The sequence below is a fragment of the Anguilla anguilla genome, chromosome 3 (assembly GCF_013347855.1).
Source record: "Anguilla anguilla isolate fAngAng1 chromosome 3, fAngAng1.pri, whole genome shotgun sequence".
Taxonomy (NCBI): Eukaryota; Metazoa; Chordata; class Actinopteri; order Anguilliformes; family Anguillidae; genus Anguilla; species Anguilla anguilla.
In genome coordinates, this window is record NC_049203.1 from 2706090 (window position 1) to 2733469 (window position 27380).

Genomic DNA, 27380 nt, shown 5'->3' on the forward strand with positions numbered 1-27380 from the left:
TACTTTCCCTCTCCCTACGCATCTTCTTTCCAGGTATACATAAACGTCCATGTGAGCGTGGCATTGAGCCGCAGGATCCGGGATAGGAAAGGAGAATCGCAAAACAGCGTCAGCGACAGAGTCAATAAGCGTTCAGAGTAAACCCGCGGCTAACAGTTGAGGTGGCAACATTTTGACACCTCTGTGTATATGTGCAATATGTATGCAATGTGTACACTTCTGCTGTGGAGAAACAAACGGAGAACACCATGTTATAAATATGGGAAAATACTGAGTATTTTATCACACACAATACAATTACGACATTTGTCTCACAAGTCTTCAAACAGCTAATTCAATAATTGTAAGGGGGTGATGTTCATTTCTTTCCCAACTTAAAAAAGAACCCACCCCTAAAGTAAAAGAATGCAAAAGCTGTGTGGCACTCTTTTGGAAAACCCATTCTAATAAATCTTAGTTTTATAGTCGTAACGTGTGATAAGTTCAAATAAATACTGATTATTCTGTGCTTCCCAGCTGGTTAAATTTGAAAACTCATTAAAGCATTTATTTAAATGACAGCACGCTTGACATTTGCGACAAAAAATGCATTCCTTTCAAGATACCAGCACGTTAAATAAAAAATATATCAAATATACAATTTTAACGCCTTAATGCAATTTACAATATAATCCTGATGCTATACAATGATATTGCAGTATGACCGACCGTCTAGTGTTTAAATGAGACCACACGTCAGGCAGCAGGTAAGTCTTAATCAGAAAGCTTATTAACTGAAGAATACACGGAAATGAGAAATGTGGAAACCGAACCCTTGGGTTCAGGTTAGTGGCGGCTGCTTCACTGCTAACTGACTGTGTGAATCAGGAAATGAACTGCTCTTGTGTGGGAGAAACAATGGTACATATAACAAACGTCTCATTAGTTATTGTGCAATGCGTGGACCCAAGTATTTACATCGACGCGGCCCCCCAGTACGACTCTGCTGACGTCAGCAGAGGCAGGCCCACGTCAAGCTTATTAACACAAGAAGCGCTACACTATGGCTGCACCATAATGCCAGAACAGATACTAGCTCACACTGAGCGAGTGTGCCATGTTTGTGCTAGCTGGTTTTTTTTTTTTTCCTCTTTTAAACAATCCATGTTTTTTAAATGAACAAGCAAGCCTCTCCTGTGGCACACATCCTGTGCATGCTCCAATTTCACTAAAAGGAAAAGACAAAAAAAATTCAGAATCTGTCCATTCAACAAAAAAGAGAACACTAAAAACTAGAGGTGCATATTTAAAAAAAAAAAAAAAAAAAAAAAAAAAAAAGCAGCGCCTCCTAGTGTGTAGAACAACACTGCCATCTAGTGGGGAGAAGAGGGGAGGACTACTGAGAAAAAAAAAACCCCACAAACATTCACACCATGAAACCTTCTGTAATTCAGACCTTCCTTGCTATGCTTGGATTCGCTATTGGCACCGTCGTTTCAAAGTCTGTAGGGACCCAAGAAGCCTCAAGAAAACGCTGTTCTTCTGGGTGCCAGTTCGAGGAAGCAGGGAAGTCGTAAGAAGAAAAAGTCTTTGTCAGAACAGAGGGGTGCGGGGGTGGGGTCAGAAGCCGGACGGGGTGAGAACGTTCATGTCGCGCGGTTTGAGTTTGTGGGGGCGGGGCATGTTCCTCTTGACCTCCAGCTCCGGGAGCTCGATCTTCGGCGTCTTGAGCACGATGGGCTCTTGGCTCACCCGAGTCTTCATCATCTCCAGGGGGTTGGCCTTCTGGTTCCCCGGGCAAGACTGAAGACTCAGGCTGTCTGTGGGGAGAGAGAGAGAGAGAGAGAGAGAGAGAGAGAGAGAGAGAGAGAGAGAGAGAGAGAGTGAGAGGGAGAGGGAGAGAGAGAGAGAGAGAAGTTAACACACAAGGTCAAAAACAGACAAAGCACAAGCCTCATTTGCCTGGCACCAGCCAGCGCGACACCAGGCGAAGCGAAGGTCGCCTGCTCAGCTGTGCAAACTGGTCACGTGACAGGCGCATTTGCACGCTGGTCTAACACGCAAAACGCACGAACTGAGGTGGAGCGGGCGTCACACGAGTGCGGCGACGGCGCCTACCTGGGTCAGTGGAGGATTTGGACACCGTGGATCGCGTGCCGAACAGGCGCCAGCTGTCCCCGCCTCCGCCTCCGCCCTCGGTCCCGCCCATTCCCGAGCCTGCGTCACCGGTGTCGAACTCGGAGATGGGAAGACAGGCGACGGAACTCTGGCCGAACCAGCTCCTGAGGGAGGCGGACACGGGCGCCATGGAAACACTGCGTCAGCCGCCGCCGAAGCGAAGGGGCGCGCCTGGCACCCCAAAAATGGCCTCGGGCGCCATTGCACTCCGATACCTCCCGCCTGCCAACACTTCTACGAGCACACACCCGACGCTTGGATAAATACGCCAAGAGAGTGCTGGAGAAACTATTTATTTCCCCCAAAACTAGACCTGTGCATTCTCAAAGCAAACTTGGAGAAGCGACGCACGCTTTTTCAGAATTCCGAGTCAGTGTTCTAGAACTCTGTTGCTCTCAGTCACCAGCAGTGACTGTGACATCAGCATTAGAATGTTCAGAGAAGAACATTCTAATCACATACAGGCTACAGGGACTTTTTACAGGTGGAGGAAGCAGACACTTGTGCCAGCCCTTTCCAGAGGGCAAGGGCACTCACAAGGCCTAAACCAAAGGACCTTTGATCCTTGCAAACAGAGATTGCAAAGTTCCAGTGAGAGCAAAGTACAGTCATATTGTTAAATCAACTGTGCTTGGCTCACAAGCATGTAAAACAAACTTTAAAAAAGAATGTTGTGACACACAGGTGAGAACGGCAGTCCAGCACGCTGCAGGTGCGCAGAGCCCATACCTGCGATTAGCCCTGGGGGAGGCGTGGGGGGTGACGGTGGGCGTGGCGCTGGGTGTGGCACTGGGCGTGGCGCTGGGTGTGGCGCTGGGCGTGGACTGCGCGGACGCTCTCTGCTTATCCTCCCGGAAGTCCCCGCTCGGCATCTTCAGCTTCTGCCAAAACAAACGGCGGCAGCAGCCGGTTAGCCACAGAACCATGCAGAACCCCCCACCCCAAACTCGGAGCAGAACCCCCCCACACTCGGAGCAGAACCCCCCTCCCCCTGCTCGGAGCAGAACTCCCCCACACTCGGAGCAGAACTCCCCCCCTGCTCGGAGCAGAACTCCCCCACACTCAGAGCAGAACCCCCCATTCTTGGTGCAGAACCCCCCCACACTCGGAGCAGAACCCCCCTGCTCGGAGCAGAACTCCCCCACACTCGGAGCAGAACCCCCCATTCTTGGTGCAGAACCCCTGGTTCCCTTCCTCAGGGTTCCGTTACCCCCATCCTCAGACACAGGCCTGGGGGGACTCCACTGTGAAAGGGGGGCACGTGTAACAGGTTAAGGAGGTGTGCCTGAGGTCCCGGGGGGGGGGGGGGATGTGACCCCCCAGCCTCTCACTGGCTCAGAGACCCCAAAGGCAGCCGCGTCACCAGTCAGCTGCAGGCAAAATCGCCTCAACGACGTCATCTTAAACCCGAGGGTTGCGTCGCCAAGGACTGTCGTCACGGTAACCTGCCAGGAGGGCATCGCCTTTACCACACCTCACTGTGCGTCGTTAACGAACTACTGTAGACGAGCTGCATCCACTACACTACACCCACAAACGTAGCACTGACCGCCTGTTCAACTTGTACATACACACGGACCCATTTTATATAGGACTAAATAATAACAACATAGGACTAATTTTCCCCAACCCATATCATGTCTTTTGTATGCCCTACCTGCTGGCACAGTATTCAACATTTCAGGTTTTTAAAAAGGACATCTTTGCCAAGTCTGCACAACCACAAACTAACAGAAGGCATGCGTCAATCTCTCAAATACACAAACTGCTGAAAAAGTAACATTAACTCACAAGATGCATCTTCTGCAGAGCTGTCGGGACAGTATCAGCTGGTGTTTGGAGACTATATCTTCACTGACACGTCCGGTGTAAAATGTAAAAATAACGTAATGTCCAAGTCCAAACATTCACGGAAAACGGCTAAGAGATTTAAAAAGATGCCAGGAGTACGATTAATAAATAAGAACTAAAAAAAAGACCGGTCGGCTGGAAGGGTCCTGACCGCGATTCTGTGGCGACCAGTTATGAACTGCAACCCGATACCCGGTGTCCTGAAAGCCACGAGAAGTTAGGGGAGAGGTCGCGCGCGTCATAAGCACGGGGGTGTGTACAGAGGGCTGTCCTGTGGCTGGATGTTCAGAGGTAAACACATTCGGCTGGACAAATAGCTGAAGTCCTTGTCCAACCGCTGCCCACCCACGTCAGCCTGGATGTACATCCCCCCGTTGGGCGACGACAAAAAAAAAAACAACCATCAGCGTTTACATTGTACCTTTCATTTAGCGGACAGACCCGCTCCCTAAACGGGCTAAGTGGATGCGTACTGGTTTGTGTGTGCAACGGGTTAAGACTGTACGTTCATAGTACAGGCAAGTTTAAACGCGAAAGCACGCAGAATCCTTCGCTTAATAATAGACAGATAAACAATCTTCACAACAGTCACCCCCTTTAAAAATCCTGGATCCCCAGGTGTTGCTCAATTAGCAAACACAACGACCAGGGGGAACTGAAAACTTTTCGTCATGCTGATCTTTAACTCAATCCAGCCTTGCGGGTCTGGATCACGGCCCGCTTGTCATAAATCGCAAGTTTTCCCCCTCTAGCCGATTATTACATAATATTCACAGAATTCAAACCTTTCGGGGTGCGCCAATGTGACTGCATGTCTTGCTACTTTTGAATTTACAACGGTGAAAAAAAACTAGACTAAGTGAATTATTTTTGTGAATAATTTTAGAACACAACAAATACTTTCAATGTTCAATCATTCCATTAAAACTTTAGAACATTGAAAGGTATATGGAGTTTATACATTAAACATCAATTTGTTTATGAAAGCAAGTTTTAAAATATGGCCTTTGCGTTTTGCAGTCACCGTTTTGGTAACTTGGACAACCCTGTGCCAATTTTCCACAATTCTTTGTTGAATTAACGTTATGTAACGTAATAACGTTTACGAATGGTAGCCATACTCACAAACGGGAATAACTAACGTTATGTAGACTGATTAGTCTATAGTGAACTAGCATCCGTGAACAAATTCATTATACGATTTTACTTATATACAGTATGGGGATTCAGGAATTAGGGCGGTGATATGTAGTCTAACTATAGCTTTTCTGTTAAATTAGACCATGTTAGCATAACGGTAGGTTTTTTAAGCTAACTAGCTAGCTACAACGGAACATTAATGCACTAACCAGACATTAATGATATAACATCACGATTCTTTGGGGAATTTTTTGAGCGTTGATATAGTATGATAAAGAATACGACCAAGGCTTACTAAGCCGCAATACCAGCTACCTACAAGGCTAAAAACGTTAGCTAGCTCACATTAGCTGAAAAGATAAGCGGTAGGCCACCATGTTCTAGCTATTAACCTAAAGCCAGTGTGCTAACGGTAAATATTCGTAAAATGACACACTTGCTTGTCAACCAGGGCTACTTTAAAACGACATTAGCTAAGAAATAAAACTAAAACGGAGAAATTGGCCCAAAACACCCTTTTTTACTATGCACGTAAACAACCGAGGACACGTCAGCCAGCTCAGTCATAGCTAGCCATTCACTCGAGTCCCAGGCTTTAAAGCTAACGAAGGCCACAGACAAAAACGAAACACGCGAAAACAATGACATATGCATCGAACAAGACGCCCGATCCACACGGCAAACCAGCAATACAGCAACCACATCAAGTAACGTGAGAAATACCTTTTCATAAGAACGTGTTTTTCTCTTTCGTCCTCCTTTGATAGACCCTTGATGCCCATTTTGTTGTTTTCCTGCTTGCAGCCGAGGCGCTGGATACGAGCCAGTGCAACGCTCCGGCGCGACCTGATTGGCTGATTCGGATAAATAAGGGGCTCGCCTAGACTGCCTGTTGCCTGGACACCATGCACACACGTTCCAGAATAGAACAGTGTACTGCCCGGCTCCTTTCAGTCAGCAGCGTGAAAGAAACAGACAAAATGGGATATGCATTTGGGACTACCTCACCGCCAATTTAGAGGAATCTAAACGATTTGCATTTAAATTCCAGATGTATCTCAGAACGCTGTATGGAACTAAAAAAAAAAAGAACAGTATGTATGAAATAAAAAAAATAATTTATTTCCCCGCCAGGAGCAGCACTCACCTTCGCGAATAACCTGACGGTAGTTTCACACGCGCGGTACTGGAGGATTCAGCACCAGCTCATCCAACTTCATTAAGCTAATACCATCCACCAGCTTGAACACTCCACATAAACATGTTTATCGGGTAATGTATGTGGCCCTCCCCGTGACTGGAGCATAAACAGCCACGCCCCCACGCCACGTTGTTCCGCCGCCTAGCGCACTGATACACCTGTGATTCTCTCCCGGCCCTCCCACAGACAGGCGTACATCCACACCAGCCCTGCACTCACGTGTAGCGCTTCTGCCATGTAGTGGTAGTGGGGTTCCTCCGCGGTCAGTCCCTTGTGCGGGGTGTACCCAGCGTCCTTCAGACCAGCCTTCTGTTCGAACCTCTGTATGCTATCCTGGGTTTGCTCTGAGGAACAAACACATTCAAGGATCAAGTTTTTGGGGCGCGGTCACACCTGCGACTGCAGGCGAAGGCTATTTCGGACCTATTGTTGCTTCAGAGGGTAAATAATCCTTCAGAACATTAAAGGCAGCGGCGACTGATGAGCTGAAAATTGGTGGGGGGCGAAACTTTCCTTTAAACTAATCATTGATCTCAAACTGATTTAATTAATTTTCAGTGATTAACAGGCATACAAATGATCTGACTAATCAATTGGAAAGTGACACACAGCTTCTTCGCATTGTGTTAGGGAGATTAAATGATAAATGTGATTTAGAAAAATCAGTTTTAATCACTAAGCAGCCTAGGTCTTATAGCCTACATTTATTTTCATTTTCAGTATGAAATTGTGCACATTTTTAATCAACATTATTTTTTGCGGACACATGCACTTCTTTCTCCACACTCGTATTCATGGCAAATATCTGCAATGCGTAGATTGTAAACAATCTTGAAGTGCAGGTTTTGTTTTTGCTGGTTATTCTGAAAGCTAACACAGTAGATAACAGACTGGTGTATCTTGTTTGTTAAGTGTAGACTACTTGGTGATTAAAACAGATTTTTAACGGATAAATTGAATATATGATTCAATCCCCCTAAGACGGTATGAAGACGCTGTGTGTTAGGCTATTTGCCATTTGAATAGTCCGAACGTTGGCACGCTTGATAATAAAGGAAAATGAATGAAAACAGGTTGAGATCAATGATTAGTTTAAAGGAAAGTTTTGCGCCCCACTAATTTTCAGCTCACCATTCGCCGCTAAATAAAGGTGAGCAATTAAGAAAAAAATGAACAGCTTTTTTTTTTTTTAATTCTGGGATTGCAGTTGTGGTTGGAACAAAAAGCAGCATATAAATAAAGGTTTCCAGGACCGAGTTTGAGAACCACCGGTCTAGACGCTCAAATCCGAGACTTAAACTCCCGTTTGAATTGGTTGCAATTTCTCCGTGCAGAACAGGGCCACCAGCCTTTGGTCACGTGTTAATTTTTTTTCCCTTTTATGGTCAGACAAATGTCTTCATAACCATATTTTTGGCTTGCTTTCAAAGACACACAGAGTTACATTACAGTCATGAAACTACACTACAGGGGCATTTCACTGCCCATGATACACTCCCGGACTGAATCCCACAAACACAAATGTGGTTTTTGACACACATTTGAAACTGTGAGGTCAACACGGAAGCTAAACATACAACATGTAGCCACACAATGCCTGACACTGTTCTCTTTACTCTGTGTTAGCATGTAGCAGTAGGATGCACACCATACTCACTGCTCATAAGGGAATTTAAGATGGAGGACGATGCCTTGGTCTTGACCACGGGGTGGGCAGGTTCTGGGGGGGTAACTTTGAAGGTGATCCCGTCGTCGTCATCCTAATGGCAACAAACACAAAAATGCGAACGACCTCCAGTTTGCAAGGGGAATAAGGTGATCGGCAAATTGAGCCAAATTTCAGATTAAAAACAACAGGGTTAGGGGCTGCTTTGTTGAAGGGCAAAAGGGATGCACTTTGAGAAAGAGAATCCCACAGAATGTCCAGAAAAGAAGTATTCAGTTATTTTGAATGCAGGGGGAGTTACAAGTGATTTAAAAAAAACCAATATGCACAGAAAAGAATAAAAGCCACGTCATTTTTTTGTGCGTGTGGGGGGGGGGGGCTACCTCTGATAAGCACCGGAACTTTTTTTCCGGAATCACAGGCGTTTTCCACAGGATGTTGAAGCTCGTGTTGATTGGGATGGAGACCATGGGCGTGTCCAGCGACGCGTCATAGCTGGAGGCTCGTCGCATCATTCCGATTGGCTGGGGCATCTCGCCCATTAGCTGCTCTGCGCTACCCAGCTCCAGTGCTAAAGGTTGGATCAGCAGACAGACAGAAACTAAGATAAACAAACAGGTATGCAGGTCTTCCGGACAAGGGTCGAGCACACAAAGTACAACGCTGTTTAAACCTGCATCACATCCAACACACGCACACACACCCACACACACACACGCACACACACACCCACACACACACACACACACACGCACACACGCACGCACACACACCCACACACACACACACACACACACACGCACACACACACGCACACACACAACTTTTTGTCAAGTGAACTGGTGGACTGTTTCTCAATTGAACTTTAAAGACAAACAAAAAATTTTATGCACAGCATAAAGCAGAATAGAATAAAATGGAATACCAGGGGTTCATTGTCCATTTCATGTATTCACATTATATTTAATACGATAAAGCTGATTATTTTAACTAAAGCTAATCAGAGAGAGAAGCTTGCTCTCAAAGTACAACAGATACAGGACACAAACCTGAGAACCTTTGGAATGCCTGACGCAGCTCAAAGCGCACAGTCAGTCAGAGATTACAGAAGGCAGTAAATCAGGACCTGGCAAAGGCTTTCCTCAAAAGCACAGGGAATGAAGGCTTACTGGGGGCACAGTCACGTCCTTACCCGGGCTGGACGCCATCGCGCTGCGGGACCACTCAGGCCGAGACAACGACGAAATCCGGCAGAGGAGAGCCAGGAGCCGCCGGACCCGCGGAGCCAACCCTTCAAGGCTGGAGGTCACAAATATGTGATTAGAATCTTATTGACTGAACCTTCTAATGCTGATGTAACGATCACCACTGGTAGCTGTAAGCAATGACGTTCTAGAACACTGATTTAGAATTTCTGTTTAATGCGCATGGCCATTTCGGGCTGGGGGGCTGCAAAAGCCGTGAAATATTTAAAAAGAAACAAATATAACAGAAACAAAATAAAACCAATACAGAACAATAAAACCGTCAGAAAACAGACCTCCAGTAAGACAACGATAAAACCAACAAATAAAATAAGTAAAAGCACAATAAAAAACAAAAGCATTCCAATTCCTCCCATGTCTTACATAATGCAGAAGAATACTCTGTGGCCCCCTTCATCATCCACCACACAAACAGCCTCATTTACACACCAGATTTTATGGAAGTTACGTTACTACGCAAACGAAAATACATTTGTTCTATACGAAGCTGTTTTAAATCCATCCCCCCTAAAAACAGCAATGGATCCTTTACCTCTGGTAAACCCCCTCTTGTATCCGGTTTCTCCTTGTGATGCCAATTGCAAACTTTGCTTGCCCAAATTGAAAATTAACCAAGATGAGTTTACACTTGTGTTTTGTACTGTACCCTGGACCCCGAATGAAGACCCCCATGTCCAAAACCACCACAAGCCTCCCGCACAGATCGCTCAATAAAGCAAACAATGCTGACAGCCGATTGCACTGCACAAACAGGTGGTGCGCAGATCCTCTCTCCCCACAAAAAGGGCAGCCCTCCCCCCGAGCACGGTCTATATGTGCCAGGTGTCTACTGGTGGTTATGGCTCCACGGATAAGCCTCCAGTGGAGATCTCCTGACCACTCTGGAAATGGTGCCTTATACTACAATCTCCAATTCTTCAAAACCGGTACAGAATTTGGTTCCCAATCCCTGTCAAACACCTGCCCTCACCTTTCCCAGGGAAAGAAGGTGCCGAACCTTTACACATGCTGTACACAAGGCCTTCTTGCTCACAGAGAGAGAAGTCCAGCTGAAAATCTGTACTTTGGTTTTGGTTTATTTTCACTTTGTTGTTTATAATTTTTTTTTAAACCCGAGGGAGCGAGTGGTGAAGCTCTGTTTATTATTTTCTGTCTCTCTCTCATAAAAAGAAAATAAATAAGCGAGATGCGTCACGTTTATCGCGTCTTCCGGTGCTCAGCTGTTCTGTACCCACCCGAGGTGTGTATGTGCAGGATTCTAAGCATATGAATGCTTTTAAGTGGCAGGTATGCACCTGTATTCAATTTACGAAAAAGCATGCTTTATTTTTTTGACCATTACAATATGATTTGATATTATTCTTGATCTGAAAACAGTATTTCTTTCAATAAAATATTAAACACTAGCCTGAAGTCCTTGGGAAAAATTGTGCAAAAAGTTTTATTTTCTCGTTACTTCATTCCGCAATTCTTTTATATACTGTCATATGTATTCTATATATTTGGCACTGTTTAAGGTTTAAAATACAATTATCCATGGAGAGCACAAACATACTGTTCTTAATATTATTTGCATGCACTCACAAAACCGTGCAGCTTCAAAACATTCCTGCTATTCAGGCGGTTGAATTACCTTTTAGAAAATGCGTTGGGGAACACAGATCACGGCACAAGTGCTGAGAGGTGATTATAGAAAATCTGAACTTTCTCGAGACAGAGGAGGAGAGCCCGGGAACAAAATACTGACAGAGGAGAAAATACAAAACTGGATTTCACAGACAGAAGATTCCAGGCGATTGTCGGCCATTGGAGGTCAGCAAATGTTAACATGAAGTGCTCTGCCAAATGTTTTGTCGCTGGCACTTACCGCTGTGGGCGTAGAAGCCAAAGTTATCCCTGCAGTGTCATTGGATAAAGTCGGTGTACAGTATCGGAGTAGTCTTCAAGACCAAGCATTGTTGCGCGTCCCGAAGCACGGAAGACAGACAACTGGATAGCTGTAGATACCAGAGAGATCTGTAGGGACAAAACGAACACACTTCAGCCACCAAGTCGAAGTCATGCAAGTCCAAGCCACTGGCAGCCGCGCGCCGTCCCACCCATGCCACTGCGCCTCTTACATAACGTGCGCGTGCGGATGTGTGCATAAACGCACAGCTGGTCTGTCTGCATTTACGATGTTTTAGCATACACAGCCCCTTGCTGTGCGTCAAATCGTGAAGAAAAAGGTTACCTCAGTATTAAAGGCACGTTACACCTTTAATTCTTTAGTTTCCGTTTCATAACTGGTCCTCACTAAGTACTGTCCTAAAATGATAAATTGAATATAAGACATCGACCCCGTATCTCGTGAATTTGTCCACATGAAGCGTTCATTTAGCATTTTATTTTGCAACAATATTGAAAGTTTTCTCAAATGAACCGTTTTATGGAGATCTGCACAGTCAATTCAGGAAATTCGTCGCGCGAATCAGTCGTGCCACAGTTCGCTCGCCAATAGTTTGGCTGCCAGACAAAAATCTTCAATGAATTCAACTGTAATCAGTGCAACGCAACTCATTAAGTTGTTTAATAACGACTGCTTGCAAGTCTATCCTTTAAAAACCGCTAGTTTTTTTTTTCACCAGATCTGTCATAATGTAACTCGGTAGAATGTGGAAGGAAAACAACTAAAATAACTATGCAAAATAATTGTACCCACTTAAATCGACAGGATTGCTGCAGAGACAGACCTCGTTTAAATTATTTCTCCGTGGGCATGTTATTTAAGTACTGTCGAACAACTATATATAGTTACTCTGAGATTAATGACAAATACCGTTTATGTAATCTAATCTCACAAACTATGTCACAGAACCGCTTCACCCGGCACGTAGTCATTCAAACTATATTGATACTTAAAAAAAAAAAAGGAAAAAAAAACCCCCCTTTTATTTTACTCACCCAAAGTATAATTCTACTTTTCTTTGCTTAAAAGTCCGAGGAAAATTCTAACCGAAGGCTACTGCGAGAATTATGTTTCAACTGCAGCGGTTCACATGTACTGTAATACTACCACACACCACTCCTGACTTTCCGACTGACCAGTCAGATGCAGACTGTGTACGTGCAGCAGTCACGTGTCTCGCGAGACATTTCTGTACTGTATGTGACAGCGCTACCGAGCCAATGACAGTCACCTGTCCACCACTCAGTGCCTTTTCTATTTCAAGCACACCTTGAAATTCAATCAAAAGCACATCGCTCTTTCATTTCCGACTGAACCGTCTCAGGACTGCGACTTCAGTACGCAATGGTGCACGCGCAGTAACAGCTCGCCAAATTTTTGCTAGTTAACGCAATTTACGTCACAAATATTCAAGCCGGTTAATGTTTGTCTAAGAATAAACAAGCATGACGAAAAGGGACAGGTTCAACGACACTGGATATCGATTGACATTTATTTCAAGCACAGCGGCCAGTATTAAGTGAAGATAGGCTACTCGTGTCAACATTGCCCTTTCCCTAACACAATCATGCAAATGACCTAAATAAATAAATACACCACGTGTTTGCCTTTTCGGGACGATGCGTTCGAGATCATCAGTAATTTACGAATTATTTGTATGACGTTATTTTTAGTCTAGCATATGTCTACAAAGATGCATATATTTTGGTCAGCTTTCAACAAAGTTGTGATTCAAGCACAGATGAGTACAGGTTATAGCTATCAAGGCTTAATAATAATAATGGAAAACTCTGTGATAGGATGGTGTTGAACTAAACACTCTCGACATCTTGTTAAAACAAGCTCAAAATCACTGAATAAACATTCAAATACGTTTCAAACCAAGTTAGGAAATTCTTGTTTTGCACCAAAAAGTGAAAATAAAATAAACTGAAATAAATAAATAAATAAATAAATAAATAAATAAATAAATAAATAATAAATAAATAAATAAATAAATAAAAACTACAGTACCAAATTCAACCACAGTAAGGCAGTGTGGAACCACTGAGAAAACTTATCTACATTAAAATTAAAATTTCCCCAAACATTTTATACAGCTGGATATACTGTATACTGAATTTATTTAGGTTAAGCAACTCAACAGCAGTGTCCTACCTGGGAATTTAATTCACTACCTTTAGATTGCAAGCCCAGTTCCCTAAAAATTGTATTACACAGCCACCCTGTCTAAATCCATCAGTCTATTCAATTAAATTCAATTGTATTTGTATAGCCTTTTTTTTTAATTTTTAAATTTTTTTAGAGAGAACTGTCACAATGACACTTTACAGAGTAGCCTGGCAAGAGACAGAGCAAACACCAGGCCTGAAACCCCAAATAGCAAGTACATGAAGTAAAGAAAATCTCCCAATGGGGAGAACACCCTCAAACTGCAGCAAGAAAAAACTCTCTAATTGGAATAAATCTCGAGAGGAACCCGGCAATAGAGGGGGAGCCCATCGTCCACTGGCCAGCCTGGTGTAAAATAGCAGACAACAAATAAAATGGGTTGAGCAGGTTACAGCTGAGGTGAAAGCTAACAGGAATAATAAAAGACAAAATGGTATAGTTCAGCATAGTGCAGTTTAGAGGAGGCGGATGATGGATCTGGATCTCCAGACAGCATCAAGGCATGGGCAGGGGAGGAACAGGGCTGAAGCAGTCCATGACCATGGAGCGAAGGACAGGACTAGATCTTGTGGATCTAGTCTAGACTACTCAAGGTATAACATTCTCAGGTCTTCTGCCATCTCATGACTAGCACTTAACTTTCAAGACTGATCTCTTCTACTCTGAATTTGACTTCACATTTCCCCCTAAGTGCAGCATACAGTATGTGAAACAATCGATTAATTGCAGCATTATTGCATATTATTAATATTTTTTCAGTGATCCCGGTTTGTTTTTATAGTGTTGCAATCAATTTCTTTATTTATACTGGCATTCATCTAATTTGCTTCTCTAATTTATTTTATTTAGCAGATGCTCTTAGCCAGACCAACTTACAATGTCAACAAAAGTGCAAAGATTAGGCAGAAAAATGCGTAAAAGAGAGAAAGTATAGTCCAAAGAGAGAGAACAAGCACAAGAAGTGGGACAAGATCAACAACTTGTCTGCTACCCTGTTGAACATTAAACAAAGTTGTACAAACAAGAACTTCCTGAATGAGCATCAAACGAACAACTGCAAAGAACTACAGACTCTGAAAATAATGATCAGGTGTCAGGGCTCAGCGAGAAACATTACTAAGTATTAGCATCTAACATAGCACGATACACCACACGGTATGCTGTTCCGGATCGCCTGTAAAATAAATAACGTACGTGTGATATAGAAAGAAGAATCGAAAGGTTTCGACTGCTGTTTGACGAGATTAGCACCACGCCAGCACTGTAAGATGTCCAGTGTAAATTCAACTCTCTATGATATGATCGTAGGTGACTTAGGTGCATTAACTGTCTTAACTACTGCTTGTATTTTTTCCATAGACTGCGTTGTTGCCGTTCTCGTTGTTTAGTGTTAATCAGTTTAACCTTCAGGGTCCAGGTTGAACTATGCGGTTGTTCCCTGCACTTGGACCGGTACTTCTCTCTAGGGGTTTCGTCATACTTGTTCCTGGTTATGGTTATACACTTTGTTGTACGTCGCTCTGGATAAGAGCGTCTGCCAAATGCCTGTAATGTAATGTAATGTAATGTAATGTAACGGAGTACACAATTCGAAACCGTATGGACCACGTGCATTCGGTAAGAGCTGATTCAACATGGAACATTTTTACCGTGAAGGCAATTTAATTCCGGCAAACGGCGTGCCTCAGCCCCTGGCTTCAGACCCCCCCCCAATATGACACATCTCTCCGCCCACAATGGAAATAAAGCACTGAATACGAGGTGTGACTTTCCCCAGGAACCTTTCACGTTTACTCAGAATGCCCGTTTAAAAATATAAATATTAAATCTGTTAATTTTTTTTTTTTTTTTTTTTTTTACAGTGATTTAGCGTGCCAGATTACAGTATGTTTGGAAACACACACTCGAGTGGGCTGCCTGTCTGTGGCCTAGAAAGAGAGCTCAGTATAGCTCAGGTTAGGTAAAGTAATTAAGGCTAAGCACCCTGCTCTTGGGTACAACGGTGGTGTCCCAACTGAGAATTAAACCTACAATTACTGCCAGTTCTTCAGACATTATGCTACACTGCCGCCCCTTCAGCTAAACCCACAGTGTTATTGCAGTTGTTCTCGATATTTTATACAGTATATTGGATCTGAAATTATGGGCACAAATTAAAAAAACAAGTATATATAAAATATATATTTTATATATTTTTACAGTTATAAAATTTAGAAAGTATTACTGTAGTACTACAAACATACTTTGCTTGTTTTGTCCCCAGGTGCATTTTTTCTCTATAGACCAATCACACTGTGTGAATATTTACAGCATACAATTCTACATCTAGTCCAGTTTGATCATAAAGCTTCTTGTTATCCACAGATAATCTGTTGTAATCACAAGTAAAGTTACACATGCCTTGCATGTGCGACTCTGAACGTAGCTGTCAAGAAATGTATAACTTTCATTTTTGTTATTATTATTTCACTACAGGCATTTAGCAAATGCTCTTATCCAGAGCAACTTACACAACAACTCTTCACATATCATTTACATTGCATCCCTGATAGCAAGCAGCTCCGGGCCTGATTTGGGCTGATTCTGAGCTGAAGCCAGCACTGCTGGGCCAGACTTGGCACAGATCTTGCCCAGAGTCGCTTGCCATCTGGGATCCTGGAGGCTATCCCAGAGTGCATTGGGCGAGAGGTAGGAATACACCCTTTTATACGGCTGGATATATGTTTCGAAGCAATACAGGGTAAGATGGCAGTGTCCTACCCAGCATTCAAACCTGTGACCTTCAGGTTACAAGAACAGTTCCTACACTGCTGCCCACTTTTATGTTCATATTCTTTGAAGGAAACTACATTTACGCTTTCTTTAGTACTGTATTTTGGTTGTGGCTTTACAAGAATAAATATTTTGATTGTTTTTGTATTGCACAGTGATATACTGTCTGTAAAAGAAAATATAATTTTGTTTTTGTTGAATTGTTCTGTCAAATTCAGTCAGATAGTACAAGAGAGTTATTGTGATGCAATCATTTCCTATAACAAGTGCAAAACATTCAAGGCGACAGCTGCATGTGTGTGTACATGAACAGATGAAATATTTTATTTTCAAAAAGGTAATTTATTTTGCAAGCATTTAGTACAAAGACAATAATTTAAAAAATAAAAATAAAATAAAATAACCAACAATGAATTTACAATGTACATATGTATATATACATGCATAACAGGAAGCTGCAGTTTAGACTGTAGGAGGAGAGTAGCTTAGGAAGGAACCCGTGTCGAGTATCATCATTAGGCCCGAGAGATACTTTTCTTCCTGTGAGGAGACAGAAATGCACCAATCAGCATCAACGGAACACGGAACACACAGGTTGTGGAATCGAATATCTGAAGAAAAATAACCCCTCAAGGCAAATAGCCTCAGTAATTACCTGAACTAATATCTACTTGTGTGAGATGTAAAGCTCCAAGTCAGCCCCCCCCCGCAAAGCACCCACCCCCCACCCACCCCAAAGAACAACATTATATCCACTCACGATCGGAGTTTCTTCAGGATTTCTATAATCTTCTCTGAGCTGGGGTTCAGGCAAATCCTCATCCCATTGGTCAGGTTCAGACTGGAAGAACACCAATGGAGATTATTGGCTCTAGTAATGAATGGCACTTTACGTACTGCATCAAAGGTCAAAGTTCAGGTTGAAATTATTCCTTAAGTTTGACACCTATTGCCCAGAAAAAAACCAGGCTCAAACATGCATATATACACATAAAAAAACATTTATAAAAAATGCTAAAGCATTTAAATGAATAAATTAAAAAATTATTCAGTTTGAATGTCATTTAAAGCACCAAGGTTTCTCTGAGGGGGGAAAAAAAAAAAAACTGTACAAGCTTTAAAATTTTCCTCGTTAAGTTGTAATGGAGGAACACTGGTGGACATATTGTCACTAAGACTTATTGTCAAGTTTTTGATTAATGATAGTTTCTCATGTCCGGACAAATCACTCACATGATCTCCATCTGGTCGCAGGAGTTGGACGGGGGGAGGACTTCCATGCGCTTGATTGATTTTCGGGGCAGTGCCATATCGTCCCGAAAACTGTGGCACAGACACCGCGTATTCCCTCCAGTGATACCTGCGCACGAGGTGGACAGGATGACTCATTAATTGTTGATAGATATTAAAGATATTGTATGTAGAGAGAGAGAGCGAGAAAGAGACTGAGATTTTAAAAACCCTTTTGCTGGGACATTGTTCAAACACAGAAATTGCTGTACTTCAAAATAAAGGAATAGACAAGCAACAACAAGGAATAAACTAAACCAAACAACCACCACGGGCAGAGAAGAGAGAACGGATACAGAAAGAGAGAGAGATAGATAGAGAGAGAGAGAGAGAGAGAGAGAGGGGTACGGAGATGGAGAGAAAGAGGGGTACGGAGATGGAGAGAAAGAGGGGTACGGAGATGGAGAGAAAGAGGGGTACTCACTCAGTGCAGTGGATGTGCAGACGACCAGAGCGAGGAGCAGGAGGGTTTTGGTAGTCATGGTGGTTGCCGGGCCGATGCCGCTGCTGCTGATGATGATGATGATGATTATGTCAGAGTCGAGGCAGAGGGGATGAGGTGCGGTGGTCCGTGGTGGCAGAGTGGCAGCTTATATACACGCTCTCTCAGCCCCGAACGCACGCCCCTCTCTAACGGGGGAAATGTCAACTGCAGTGGAAACCGAAAGCAAGGGAAAAACAGAACTCACACCTTCAAAAAAAAACAGAAAAAGATCCCACTGCCACACTCGAAATGATTCCACTCGGCTATTTTTACCCCCCAAATGCCCCCAGTCATCAAATGGATTCGTTTTGTGGGATTTCAGTATCTTGTGCAATGTGACACAAATATCAAGTCCAGTGAAACAACTAAATACAATGTATTGCGTAATATTAAAATCATGAAAATGTGAAATTAAGGAAGGAAAATGTGCTTAGTTGTTTAGCATTGGGCTTGACTGATAACCGAGAAATGTTAATTATGATATAATACAATTTATATCATAATAAACAGATTGAGATTCTACCTGTTTAAAGGTAAGGTTTCAGCAGGCCCGGTTCTATACCCCACGATGTGCCATTGGTGTCAGATTACTGCAGTATATACGTTCCCAGAATGTAACTGATTCATGGTAAAAATGAAAAAGAATGAAAAATGAAAAAGAAATGGCTTTCTTATTTACTGAACCATTACGGTACAGGTACAGTATTCACTGTTTTTTTTTTCACATTTCAAATTTCAGATGTTGCCTGAAGTCATTTGCATATAGGACTAAATAGATATATAGATAGATAGATAAAAATCTATCTATCTATATGTCTCTTTTGTCTGATGTCTGTCTGTATGTCTGTGAACCCCTGACTGGGGATGTCTCAGAGAGGAACTGAAAGCAGAGTAATTTCATACGGTGATGCGGAACGAAACAGGATGTTTCAGGATTCGGAAATGCCCCTTTTCTGGGGCAAACCTGAGACGCGTGGGCGATGCTGCTGGACGATGGTCTCGGGACACATTTAAAAACACCACAGGCAGATGGTGGCACCACACTGTGACGCAAACAGCAATGGTTCACAAACTGGACCCGTTTATTATTCTCGCCGGGGGCTTGATTTGTGGCCGCAGAACCACACGACACAGCCCCCGCACGGCGGGACGATTCATCGCACGCGTCGATTCGTTACAAATTCAAGCTCGTGGAGGCGCCTGGAGCGCTGACCGCGAGCTAATTGCAGGGGCGACATAGCTCAGGAGGTAAGATCGATTGTCTGGCAGTCGGAGGGTTGCCGGTTCAAACCCAGCCCTGGGCGTGTCGAAGTGTCCTTGAGCAAGACGCCTAACCCCTAACTGCTCTGGCGAATGAGAGGCATCAATTGTAAAGCGCTTTGGATAAAAGCGCTATATAAATGCAGTCCATTTACCATTTACAGACCGTGATGTAGGCGGTTCGAATGACCTTTACTCGTGACCTTCGTCGCATGTCTGCCCCTCCCTCCCTCCCTCTCTCCCTCTCCCCATTCCTCCTGTCTCCCTGTCCCTGCACTGTCCTGCCCATAGGGAATGCGTCGTCGAAACAAAGCAAACAAACGTAGATTATTTGCCGTTGTGTCTGCCGTGAACAAAACCCGAATGCAACTCGTAGGACATGCTGGATGCTTTTCACAGGAACGTGCGGAACAGAAAGGTAGCCGTCTGCATAGATGCATCGTGGAACCCTGGCAGCACACACACACACACACACACAGAAAAGAAGAAATAAGAAAATTAAGGAACACAAATTCTGTACAATCCCTCGCTCCCTTGGTATAGATGGTCCGAAAAGGGGAACTTGCAGTTTCTGAGATTAGTTACCTTTAATCAGATTGGTTCTCCCAAATGTCAGCCAGCATTATGTCACAGGTAGTTGCGTTGGTTGGAATTGGTGCTTCTAACCGGAGCTCCGCCCACACCTAGTCATGATTCCTAATTTGATATTTTTACGTTACCTTAGCCGGCCCCCTCAAAACTCATGTATTAAAAAAATGCACCAAATGTGTCGTTTTTTAAACATACCTCCATGTCTAGTTAAGGACAACACATTTTGGGTTACTTTCAACACAGTCTGTGTAAAAATTCTCCCTTTGCAACACATAAATTGTATATTTACAACACAAAAGTAGTAGCTTTGACACAAAATGTGTTGAAAGTAACACAGAAGTAGTGACACAAAAAGTGTGTTGGCTATTAATTAGACATGCTTTTTGAGAGTGTACCCTGAGTAAGGTACTTAGCCAGAATTGCTTCAGTGTACACACGCCTGTATAAATGGATACTATACAAAAACAACAACAACAAAAAGCAACAACTAAAGGCGTCTGTGAAATGCCTGTAATGTAATGAGACTATGTACCCTGGCAAAGAACTTTGATCATAAATGTAGCTGTTCCACAAATGGCCACATGAGGGCACTGTTCGGCATTGCTCAACTTCACTTACGGTTTTTCTCAATTGTTTAAACGCGTTTCCTGCAACTATTGCTCAATTTCTCAAAACTCTACACACAAAGCACAGCAACAGTTAACCTTTTGCCAAAACTACACAAATCTTTTGCACAATGCATTCATGCATTCAAAACCATGTTCTCTCTTCTCAAAACTGACTTTTTCCATCAAAATGATTCACACAGGCCTCATATGAATAGGTCTTATTGAGCATCGATTTCACACTGGTGTGATAAATTTAAAAACACAACCATCAAAATACTGTATATATGTTCTGGCCTCATTAGGCCATGTTACATATTCAAGTGTATAAACTTGTGTAAAAAATTGCTTATTTTTTCCTCCTTTTTTGAAGTTTTATTTTCGAGGGGTCCCAAAATAGGCTGCAATTTTACAGTAAATATAAAGACTGTTGCCATGATACAATACAGTAAATATATCATTACATTAGTTACAGGCACAGTCTGGGCTGCTTCTAGGTACTTTCCATCAATTTTTGCAAAAACAGTTATGGTCAATTATCAATGAGCCACAATGCTTAATCATACATTAAATACATCATCATCATTATATTATTACAATTATACTGAGATACCTCTTCTTATGTTCACTCTACAGCCAAATGTTTTTAACATCTGTTATAATTTATTGAAATAAAATTCTTGAAATGTATTATCATTTTTGTGATGGAGTTTGCAAACCCCATCAGAACCAGAACCATAGTGTTCATTCTTGGCCAAATAAATCTCCCCCAAAAAGCATTTTTCTTTTTGAGACATCCCGAAAACCATTGGTCAATGACAAATAATGTTTTGTGTGACAGATCTATGTGACCAAAGAACCAAATGCAGGAGGCCACTCCTATATGGCTTAACCCTTCGGTGTGAGATCACAAATATGAGATTAGAGTGTTCTCAGCTGAACACTCTAATGCTGATGTCACAATCACTGATGGTGACTGAAAGCAACAGAGTTCTAGAACGCTGGCTTCGAATTAAAAAAATAAATAAAAAGGAAACATTCCCAAAAAAAAAACAAAAAAAAACCTAACTCTATAGAAGACCAGATGTTGCTTGTGCCAGGCTTCTCACCAGACCAGGCCCTTATTCATGATTGTTATGTATTTTATGTGACTTCCTTTCAAAGGTGTGTTTGGTGAATTACACATTAACATTTACATCACTTACAAATTCCTCTGTGATTCGCAGTTCCACAGAAATGAAAAAAGGGACAATGGACACAACACATCAATGTAAAATTATGTAAAGCTGTTTTATTTAAATTCAATTGCATAGTACAGATCACTCACTAGATAGAAGCAAAAAAATACAACAACAATGAAACAAGTAATGACTTTAACATATGTATACACACATACTAAAAGTACACTGTGATAAGACAGAAATGTAGCTTTTTTTTTTTTTTTGCAAATGTTTTGGCATGGATATGGAATTTGCCGGAAATTATTCAGGAAGAAGTTCCAGGTGTTGGACTCTTATTGGTCAGTGATGCTGACGTCAGACGGGGGCCCAGAGGTCTACTGACCCCTCCTCGGGAAAAACAGAATTCATGCTTAAAGACAGGGGTGGACAGGGACGGGACGGTGAACTGGTCTGCCGTCACCTGACTGGTTAAAATTATTAACTGAAATGGGCGTGGATTACGTCACATGTTATATTACAGAAATGCAGCGCAATGCCAGCATGGGGTGTTGGGGGAAAAAGAAGACCGGTTATAAAGGATCTTGTCCAGAGACGGGGGGTATTTTGGGAAACCTCCGTGTATGGGCCGCACTTACTTGCTCTGCAGGTGCCTCATCAGCTCCTGGACCTTCTTCACTTTCGGATCCAAGCAGTACTGCATCCCGTTTTTTTGGAAAACGCTGCAAAAACACGGGAATATGGGTTTAAATGCGCAGTGAGCAGGAAACGTGGAGAACCGATAAATCATAACAAGGAGATATATATCGCCCACAGTTACAGTAAAATATACAGTTTTATGTCATTTAAATAAGCAGTATAATATTTACTATTATATATTTATCATTAAGATACTATATATATAGTATGTTTATAATGAAAGTAATTATTTACTTATTTAATAACTGGGTGGGCACATGTATGACACCAGCTGATGCTACTGTAAAAACGACCCTGATTAAATGACTCACATAATCTCCATTTTATCACAGGTGTGGGAAGGGGGGTAGATCTGGATGTCCTGGATGGCCTTGGGGCTCCCGAATCTTTCGCGGGTACGGCGACACGCGCACTTTCCATTGGAACCATCTGCAAAGAGAGAGGTCATTTAAAACAACAACAAACAACAAAAACTTTTTTTTTAGAAAATCTACCAAAATACCTTGCCATTGTATTAAACGGACAAATAAACTAAAAAAAAAATAACACCACTATTATTTTGTAATGACAAAAACATTTTAAAAACCCTGGTTGTTAATCACTCTACTCATCAGTTTTACTGTGAAGCACGTTAGCCCGATAGCATATCTGTTAAAAAAAAAAAAGCAGCACCCAAATGAACGGAATTTCAACGTTAAGAATGCTCTCGCTTCGTTGAGAGTGGGAAGGAACGAGCGCAAAATTACACGAACGATGAAATTATTAAACCGAGCGTCACCTACTACTGAATTGGAACATTAAGAATGCTGGAATGAGTGATGAATAAAATAGAAAGGATTTAAACGAGCGTCACCTACACTGTGCATGAGCCAGGCAGCCGAGGAGGGCGATGACTAGGAGGACTCTGGTGATCATGGTGGAGGGGGGTCCGGTCTGCTCTTCTTTCTGCGGTGGATGTCTCAGGTGAGCGAGCGAGTGAGGCTGTGGGTGAGTGTGCCGAATAAACAGACTAATAAACAGAGAGAGAGAGAGAGAGAACGAGAGGGAGAGAGAAGGGGGATTTTTATGTCCCACCTATTAGGTGCTGTTTGCATCACTAGGAAGTGTTTATTCACACCTTGTTAAGCCCTTACCTTGCGCTCTCACTCTCTCTGGGGGACATTTCCCTCTTTGGAACCTTAAACGAGAGATGAAGCGAATCTCACTCTAAAGAACATTCTAGAACATTCTATTCTCCCAAGCAACTGCTTTTTGCCTTCCTATCAAAAAATATCTTTAATACAGAACTACAACTGGTGAACCAGGTTTTAATCAATCATTTATCTGGCCTTCTCTAATGTTGGAGTACTGTTTCCAGTGTAGGATGGCGGTGTTTATTTTTAATACTCATGCTCTGGTGCCATTATTTGCACCTACTGCGGAGTAAAGCGCACTTTGCACTTCGGCCTGCACTTCCTGTTTAAAATAAACCACAAAGACAAAAAAAAAAAAAAAAAAAACGAAATTGAGATGGTGCACACAGTTCCTCTGGCTGTGTACTTTTGTTTCCTGCGAAGATTGTTTAAATTCTACCAGAAACGCTGAACAAACAAACAAACAAACAAACGCTGCCAGGTTAGATGCAATTCAATTTTTCAGAATTCAATTTTTCACACATCCAGAAATATTTCCATAATAATGCATTTTAATTATTTCAGTTATGTTCCTACCACGTAATTACATATTCTTAATTATTGACTGCAAGTAAAAAATTGGAAAGGTTACAAGCAAATGGTTTCTCTGTGAACCAAGATACGAGGGTAAAGTTCAAGGAAAGTTTTGAGACCGGAAAACGTAGATTTGGATGGTGGTGCAGTGGATACCACTGTCGCCTCAGAGCAAGAAGGTCCCAGGTTCGAGTTGGACTAATAGGGAGAGTCTAAGTTGGCCATAGGTATGGGTGTGTGTGTGGATTGGTGTGTGGGCCCTGCGATGGATTGGCGACTTGGCCAGGGTGTGTTTCGGCATCTAGCCCAATGCATGTTGTGATTGGAAAGGTTTGTTTTTTTTTTTTTTTTTGCAATAAGAAAAGACATAACTTTTGTGAATGAAAAAGAAAGCGATTTCAGCTTTAATTTTCAGGCCAGCTTCTCAGCCTTCCTGTTGATAACAGCTCCTATTAGCACCTGACTCCACGTTGCTTAAATGTGTCAAATTAGCAGTAACATTCATTTGCTCATTAGCAGTAACTTCACATTAAATGTTTTTTTTTCTTCTGTAACATAAATAAACCTGGTTATTTATGAAATAATGCAGTACTTTTTAGATAACTTAATTGACTTAAGGAGCACAATACACACACACACTCTCTCTCTCTCTCTCTCTCTCTCTCACACGCAGACAGACAGACAGACAGAAACACACACACACACACAGGAAAGGCACCCAGAAAGACATCCCGTAGTCCTTGTTTTTTGGAAATACCCCCCTTGTCTGGGCAGCCCCAGTGAATTATGGTCAAAGTAGAGACGGTTAAAAGTCACCAAAACATGCAGGTCAATGTCAACTTCATTCTTATAGTCTCGACAGTTGTGGTTCATAAAACGATTCCTTTTATTTTTATTTTTTTTAATGATTCCTTTTGATTCCAAACTCATCCAGAGTGAAACTCAGAGACCTCTTGGTAAGATAGAACTGAGTTTAATCAAACTTATCAGACAGGAAGACATAATGAGATTAGAATGTTCTTAGCTGAACACTCTAAAGCCGCTTTTCCACCGCATGGTGCCAGCTGAACTCCACTTGACAGAAGTTATTCAGGAAGAAGTTCCAGGTGTTGCACTCTTATTGGTCAGTGATGCTGACATCAGACAGGGGCCCAGAGGTCTACTGACCCCTCCTCGGGAGAAACAGAATTCATGCTTAGAGACGGGGGTGGACAGGGACGGGACGGTGAACTGGTCTGCCGTCACCTGATTGGTTAAAATTATTAACTGAAACGGGCGTGGATTACGTCACATGTTATATTACAGAAATGCAGCGCAATGCCAGCATGGGGTGTTGGGAAAAAGAAGATGGGTTATAAAGGATCTTGTCCGGAGACGGGGGGTATTTTGGGAAACCTCCGTGTATGGGCCGCACTTACTTGCTCTGCAGGTTCCTAATCAGCTCCTGGACCTTCTTCACTTTCGGATCCAAGCAGTACTGCTTCCCGTTTATTAGGAAAACGCTGCAAAAACACGGGAAGATGGGTTGAAATGCGCAGTGAGCAGGAAACGTGGAAAACCAATAAATCATAACAAGGAGATATATATTGCCCACAGTTACAGTAAAATATACAGTTTCATGTCATTTAAATAAGCAGTATAATATTTATATTATATATTTATAATTAAGATACTATATATATAGTGTTTATAATGAAAGTAATTATTTAGTTATGTAGTAACTGGGTGGGCACATGTATGACACCAGCTGATCCTACTGTAAAAACGCCCCTGATTAAATGACTCACACAACTTCCATTTTATCACAGGAGTGGGAAGGGGGGTAGATCTGGATGTCCAGGACGGCCCTGAGGCTCCCGAATTCTTCGCGGATACGGCTACACAGGCACTTTCCCCTGCTCTGACCCATGGACTCGCCCTGACTAGCAGCTTGAAAGGAAAAGGCAATATATATATATTTTATAAGGGCTATACCAAGGCATTGAACAAGTAAATCAAACAGACCTGGGTCAAATACATATTTGTTTTGGATTCAAATACCTTTCTGCGCTCTATTGGTCTTGCCTGGTGTGATTGAGCCTGCCAATATGACCAGAAGGCGGGGTTCGCACTATGAGAGTGTTTCATTGGTTCCCAATACACCAGACAAGATCAGTAAAGCATAGAAAAGTATTTCAATACAAAACAAATATGTATTTGAACCAGAACATCGCAAAAAATTACAAAAAAAATTTTTTTTTTAAGAAAAGGACCCTGTTGTTTGATCACCCTGCACATCACTGTTTATGGCTAAGGAATGTTAGCCGGATAGCATCTCTGTAAAAAAGCACCACACAAATGAACTGAATTGGAACATTAAGAATGCTGGAATGAGTGATGAATAAAATAGAAAGGATTTAAACGAGCGTCACCTACACTGTGCATGAGCCAGGCTGGCTAGGAGGGCGATGACTAGGAGGACTCTGGTGATCATGGTGGGGGGGGGTCCAGTCTGCTCTTCTGTCTGCAGAGGATGTCTCAGGTGAGCGAGCGAGTGAGGCTGTGGGCGAGTGTGCCTAATAAACAGACTAATAAACAGAGAGAGAGAGAGAGAGACAGAGGGGGGAGACAGAAAGAGAGAGAGAGAGAGGGAGAGGGGGGACAGGGAGAGAGAGAGAGAGAGAGAGAGAGAGACAGAGAGGGGAGAGAAGGAGAGAGAGGGGGAGACAGAGAAAGAGAGAAAGAGAAGGGAGAAACAGGGAGAGAGAGTTGAATTTTAACCATCCTTTATTTTTCAGTGCAATGGCGAGTTCAAAACCCAATTTTTACACATCACTGACAATAAATTCACTTAAGTGAACAAAAGCAAAGAAGACAAAAAATAAAATACACTCCCCCATACACGCCCCATACACTCTTAAAAACTTCTAGTGTCCTCATGGCCTTGTAGTACCTGAACTCTACCATGACTCTGGCCTTAATCATGCCCCTGACCATAGCTACCGTATCTTGTGCATCCCCCCATGGTTTTACGGCTCAGGTAAATTGCCATTTTTGCCTGCCCCAAAACAAAGTCAATGAGCTGAGACTTTGCCCTCTGTCTGCAACGGTACGGAAACCCCAGAATAAAAACCTTTTTTGAAAAAGTTTCCACCATTGACTTAAACAGTCGACTCAAGAAGAAGAACAGAGGCCGAAGTCTCACACATACAGAAAAGCAGTGAGAAACAGTTTCCCTCTCATTGCAGAAAGGACAGTGGTGGGAAACCAACGAGTTCATTGCAGAAATGAAACTATTCACTGCAATTATCCCATGCAGCACCCTCCACTGTAAATCCCCAACCCTCTTGGGCAACGGTGGTTTGTATAATGCCTGCCACTGTGGCTTTTCCTCCTCCATTAACCCCAAGTAAGAA

The 27380-nt window shown here is 42.7% G+C and overlaps 3 protein-coding genes across 6 annotated transcripts in view; all 3 read right to left on the reverse strand.

Annotated features, from left to right (window-relative positions):
• Positions 1-258: 258 nt before the first annotated feature.
• On the reverse strand, positions 259-12401 carry LOC118224146 (putative monooxygenase p33MONOX). Of its 4 annotated transcripts, XM_035411364.1 has the most exons (10): positions 12224-12401; positions 11148-11296; positions 10914-11022; positions 9208-9314; positions 8399-8586; positions 8007-8109; positions 6569-6693; positions 2887-3038; positions 2098-2261; positions 259-1799 (listed from the first exon to the last, which is right to left on the reverse strand). In XM_035411364.1, the coding sequence occupies exons 4-10, from the start codon at positions 9221-9223 to the stop codon at positions 1600-1602; spliced, it is 948 nt and encodes a 315-aa protein (XP_035267255.1). In that variant the 5' UTR covers positions 9224-9314; positions 10914-11022; positions 11148-11296; positions 12224-12401; the 3' UTR covers positions 259-1599. The 4 variants fall into 4 exon arrangements, with proteins under 4 accessions (XP_035267255.1, XP_035267256.1, XP_035267254.1 ...); XM_035411365.1 differs by lacking the exon at positions 10914-11022; XM_035411363.1 differs by lacking the exons at positions 10914-11022; positions 11148-11296; positions 12224-12401 and adding an exon at positions 9813-10285.
• A 4092-nt stretch (positions 12402-16493) lies between these two features.
• On the reverse strand, positions 16494-18047 carry LOC118223964 (C-X-C motif chemokine 10-like). The gene is made up of 4 exons (XM_035411090.1): positions 17887-18047; positions 17406-17532; positions 16933-17013; positions 16494-16712 (listed from the first exon to the last, which is right to left on the reverse strand). The coding sequence occupies exons 1-4, from the start codon at positions 17942-17944 to the stop codon at positions 16688-16690; spliced, it is 291 nt and encodes a 96-aa protein (XP_035266981.1). The 5' UTR covers positions 17945-18047; the 3' UTR covers positions 16494-16687.
• Positions 18048-21667: 3620 nt separating this feature from the next.
• The window catches only part of LOC118223987, a 28118-nt gene continuing 22405 nt past the window's right edge, over positions 21668-27380 (reverse strand). The window contains exons 6-9 of the mRNA XM_035411117.1: positions 26401-26552; positions 22591-22708; positions 22219-22302; positions 21668-21970 (exon numbers count right to left, since the gene is read on the reverse strand). Of these exons, the coding sequence (XP_035267008.1) occupies positions 21958-21970; positions 22219-22302; positions 22591-22708; positions 26401-26552 (367 nt within the window). The 3' untranslated portion in view covers positions 21668-21957. The remainder of the gene's footprint in view (positions 21971-22218; positions 22303-22590; positions 22709-26400; positions 26553-27380) is intronic.

Coding starts and splice junctions, on each gene's coding strand:
- LOC118224146 (XM_035411363.1), bottom strand. CDS start 9,952: ATGGGGGTCTTCATTCGGGGTCCAGGGTACAGTACAAAACACAAGTGT. Junction 3,039..6,568: donor ACATGGCAGAAGCGCTACAC/GTGAGTGCAGGG, acceptor TTGTTTTGGCAG/AAGCTGAAGATGCCGAGCGG. Junction 1,800..2,097: donor CAAATCCTCCACTGACCCAG/GTAGGCGCCGTC, acceptor CTCTCCCCACAG/ACAGCCTGAGTCTTCAGTCT.
- LOC118223964 (XM_035411090.1), bottom strand. CDS start 17,944: ATGACTACCAAAACCCTCCTGCTCCTCGCTCTGGTCGTCTGCACATCC. Junction 17,533..17,886: donor CTGCACATCCACTGCACTGA/GTGAGTACCCCT, acceptor CCTCGTGCGCAG/GTATCACTGGAGGGAATACG. Junction 17,014..17,405: donor TGCGACCAGATGGAGATCAT/GTGAGTGATTTG, acceptor GTGTTCTTCCAG/TCTGAACCTGACCAATGGGA.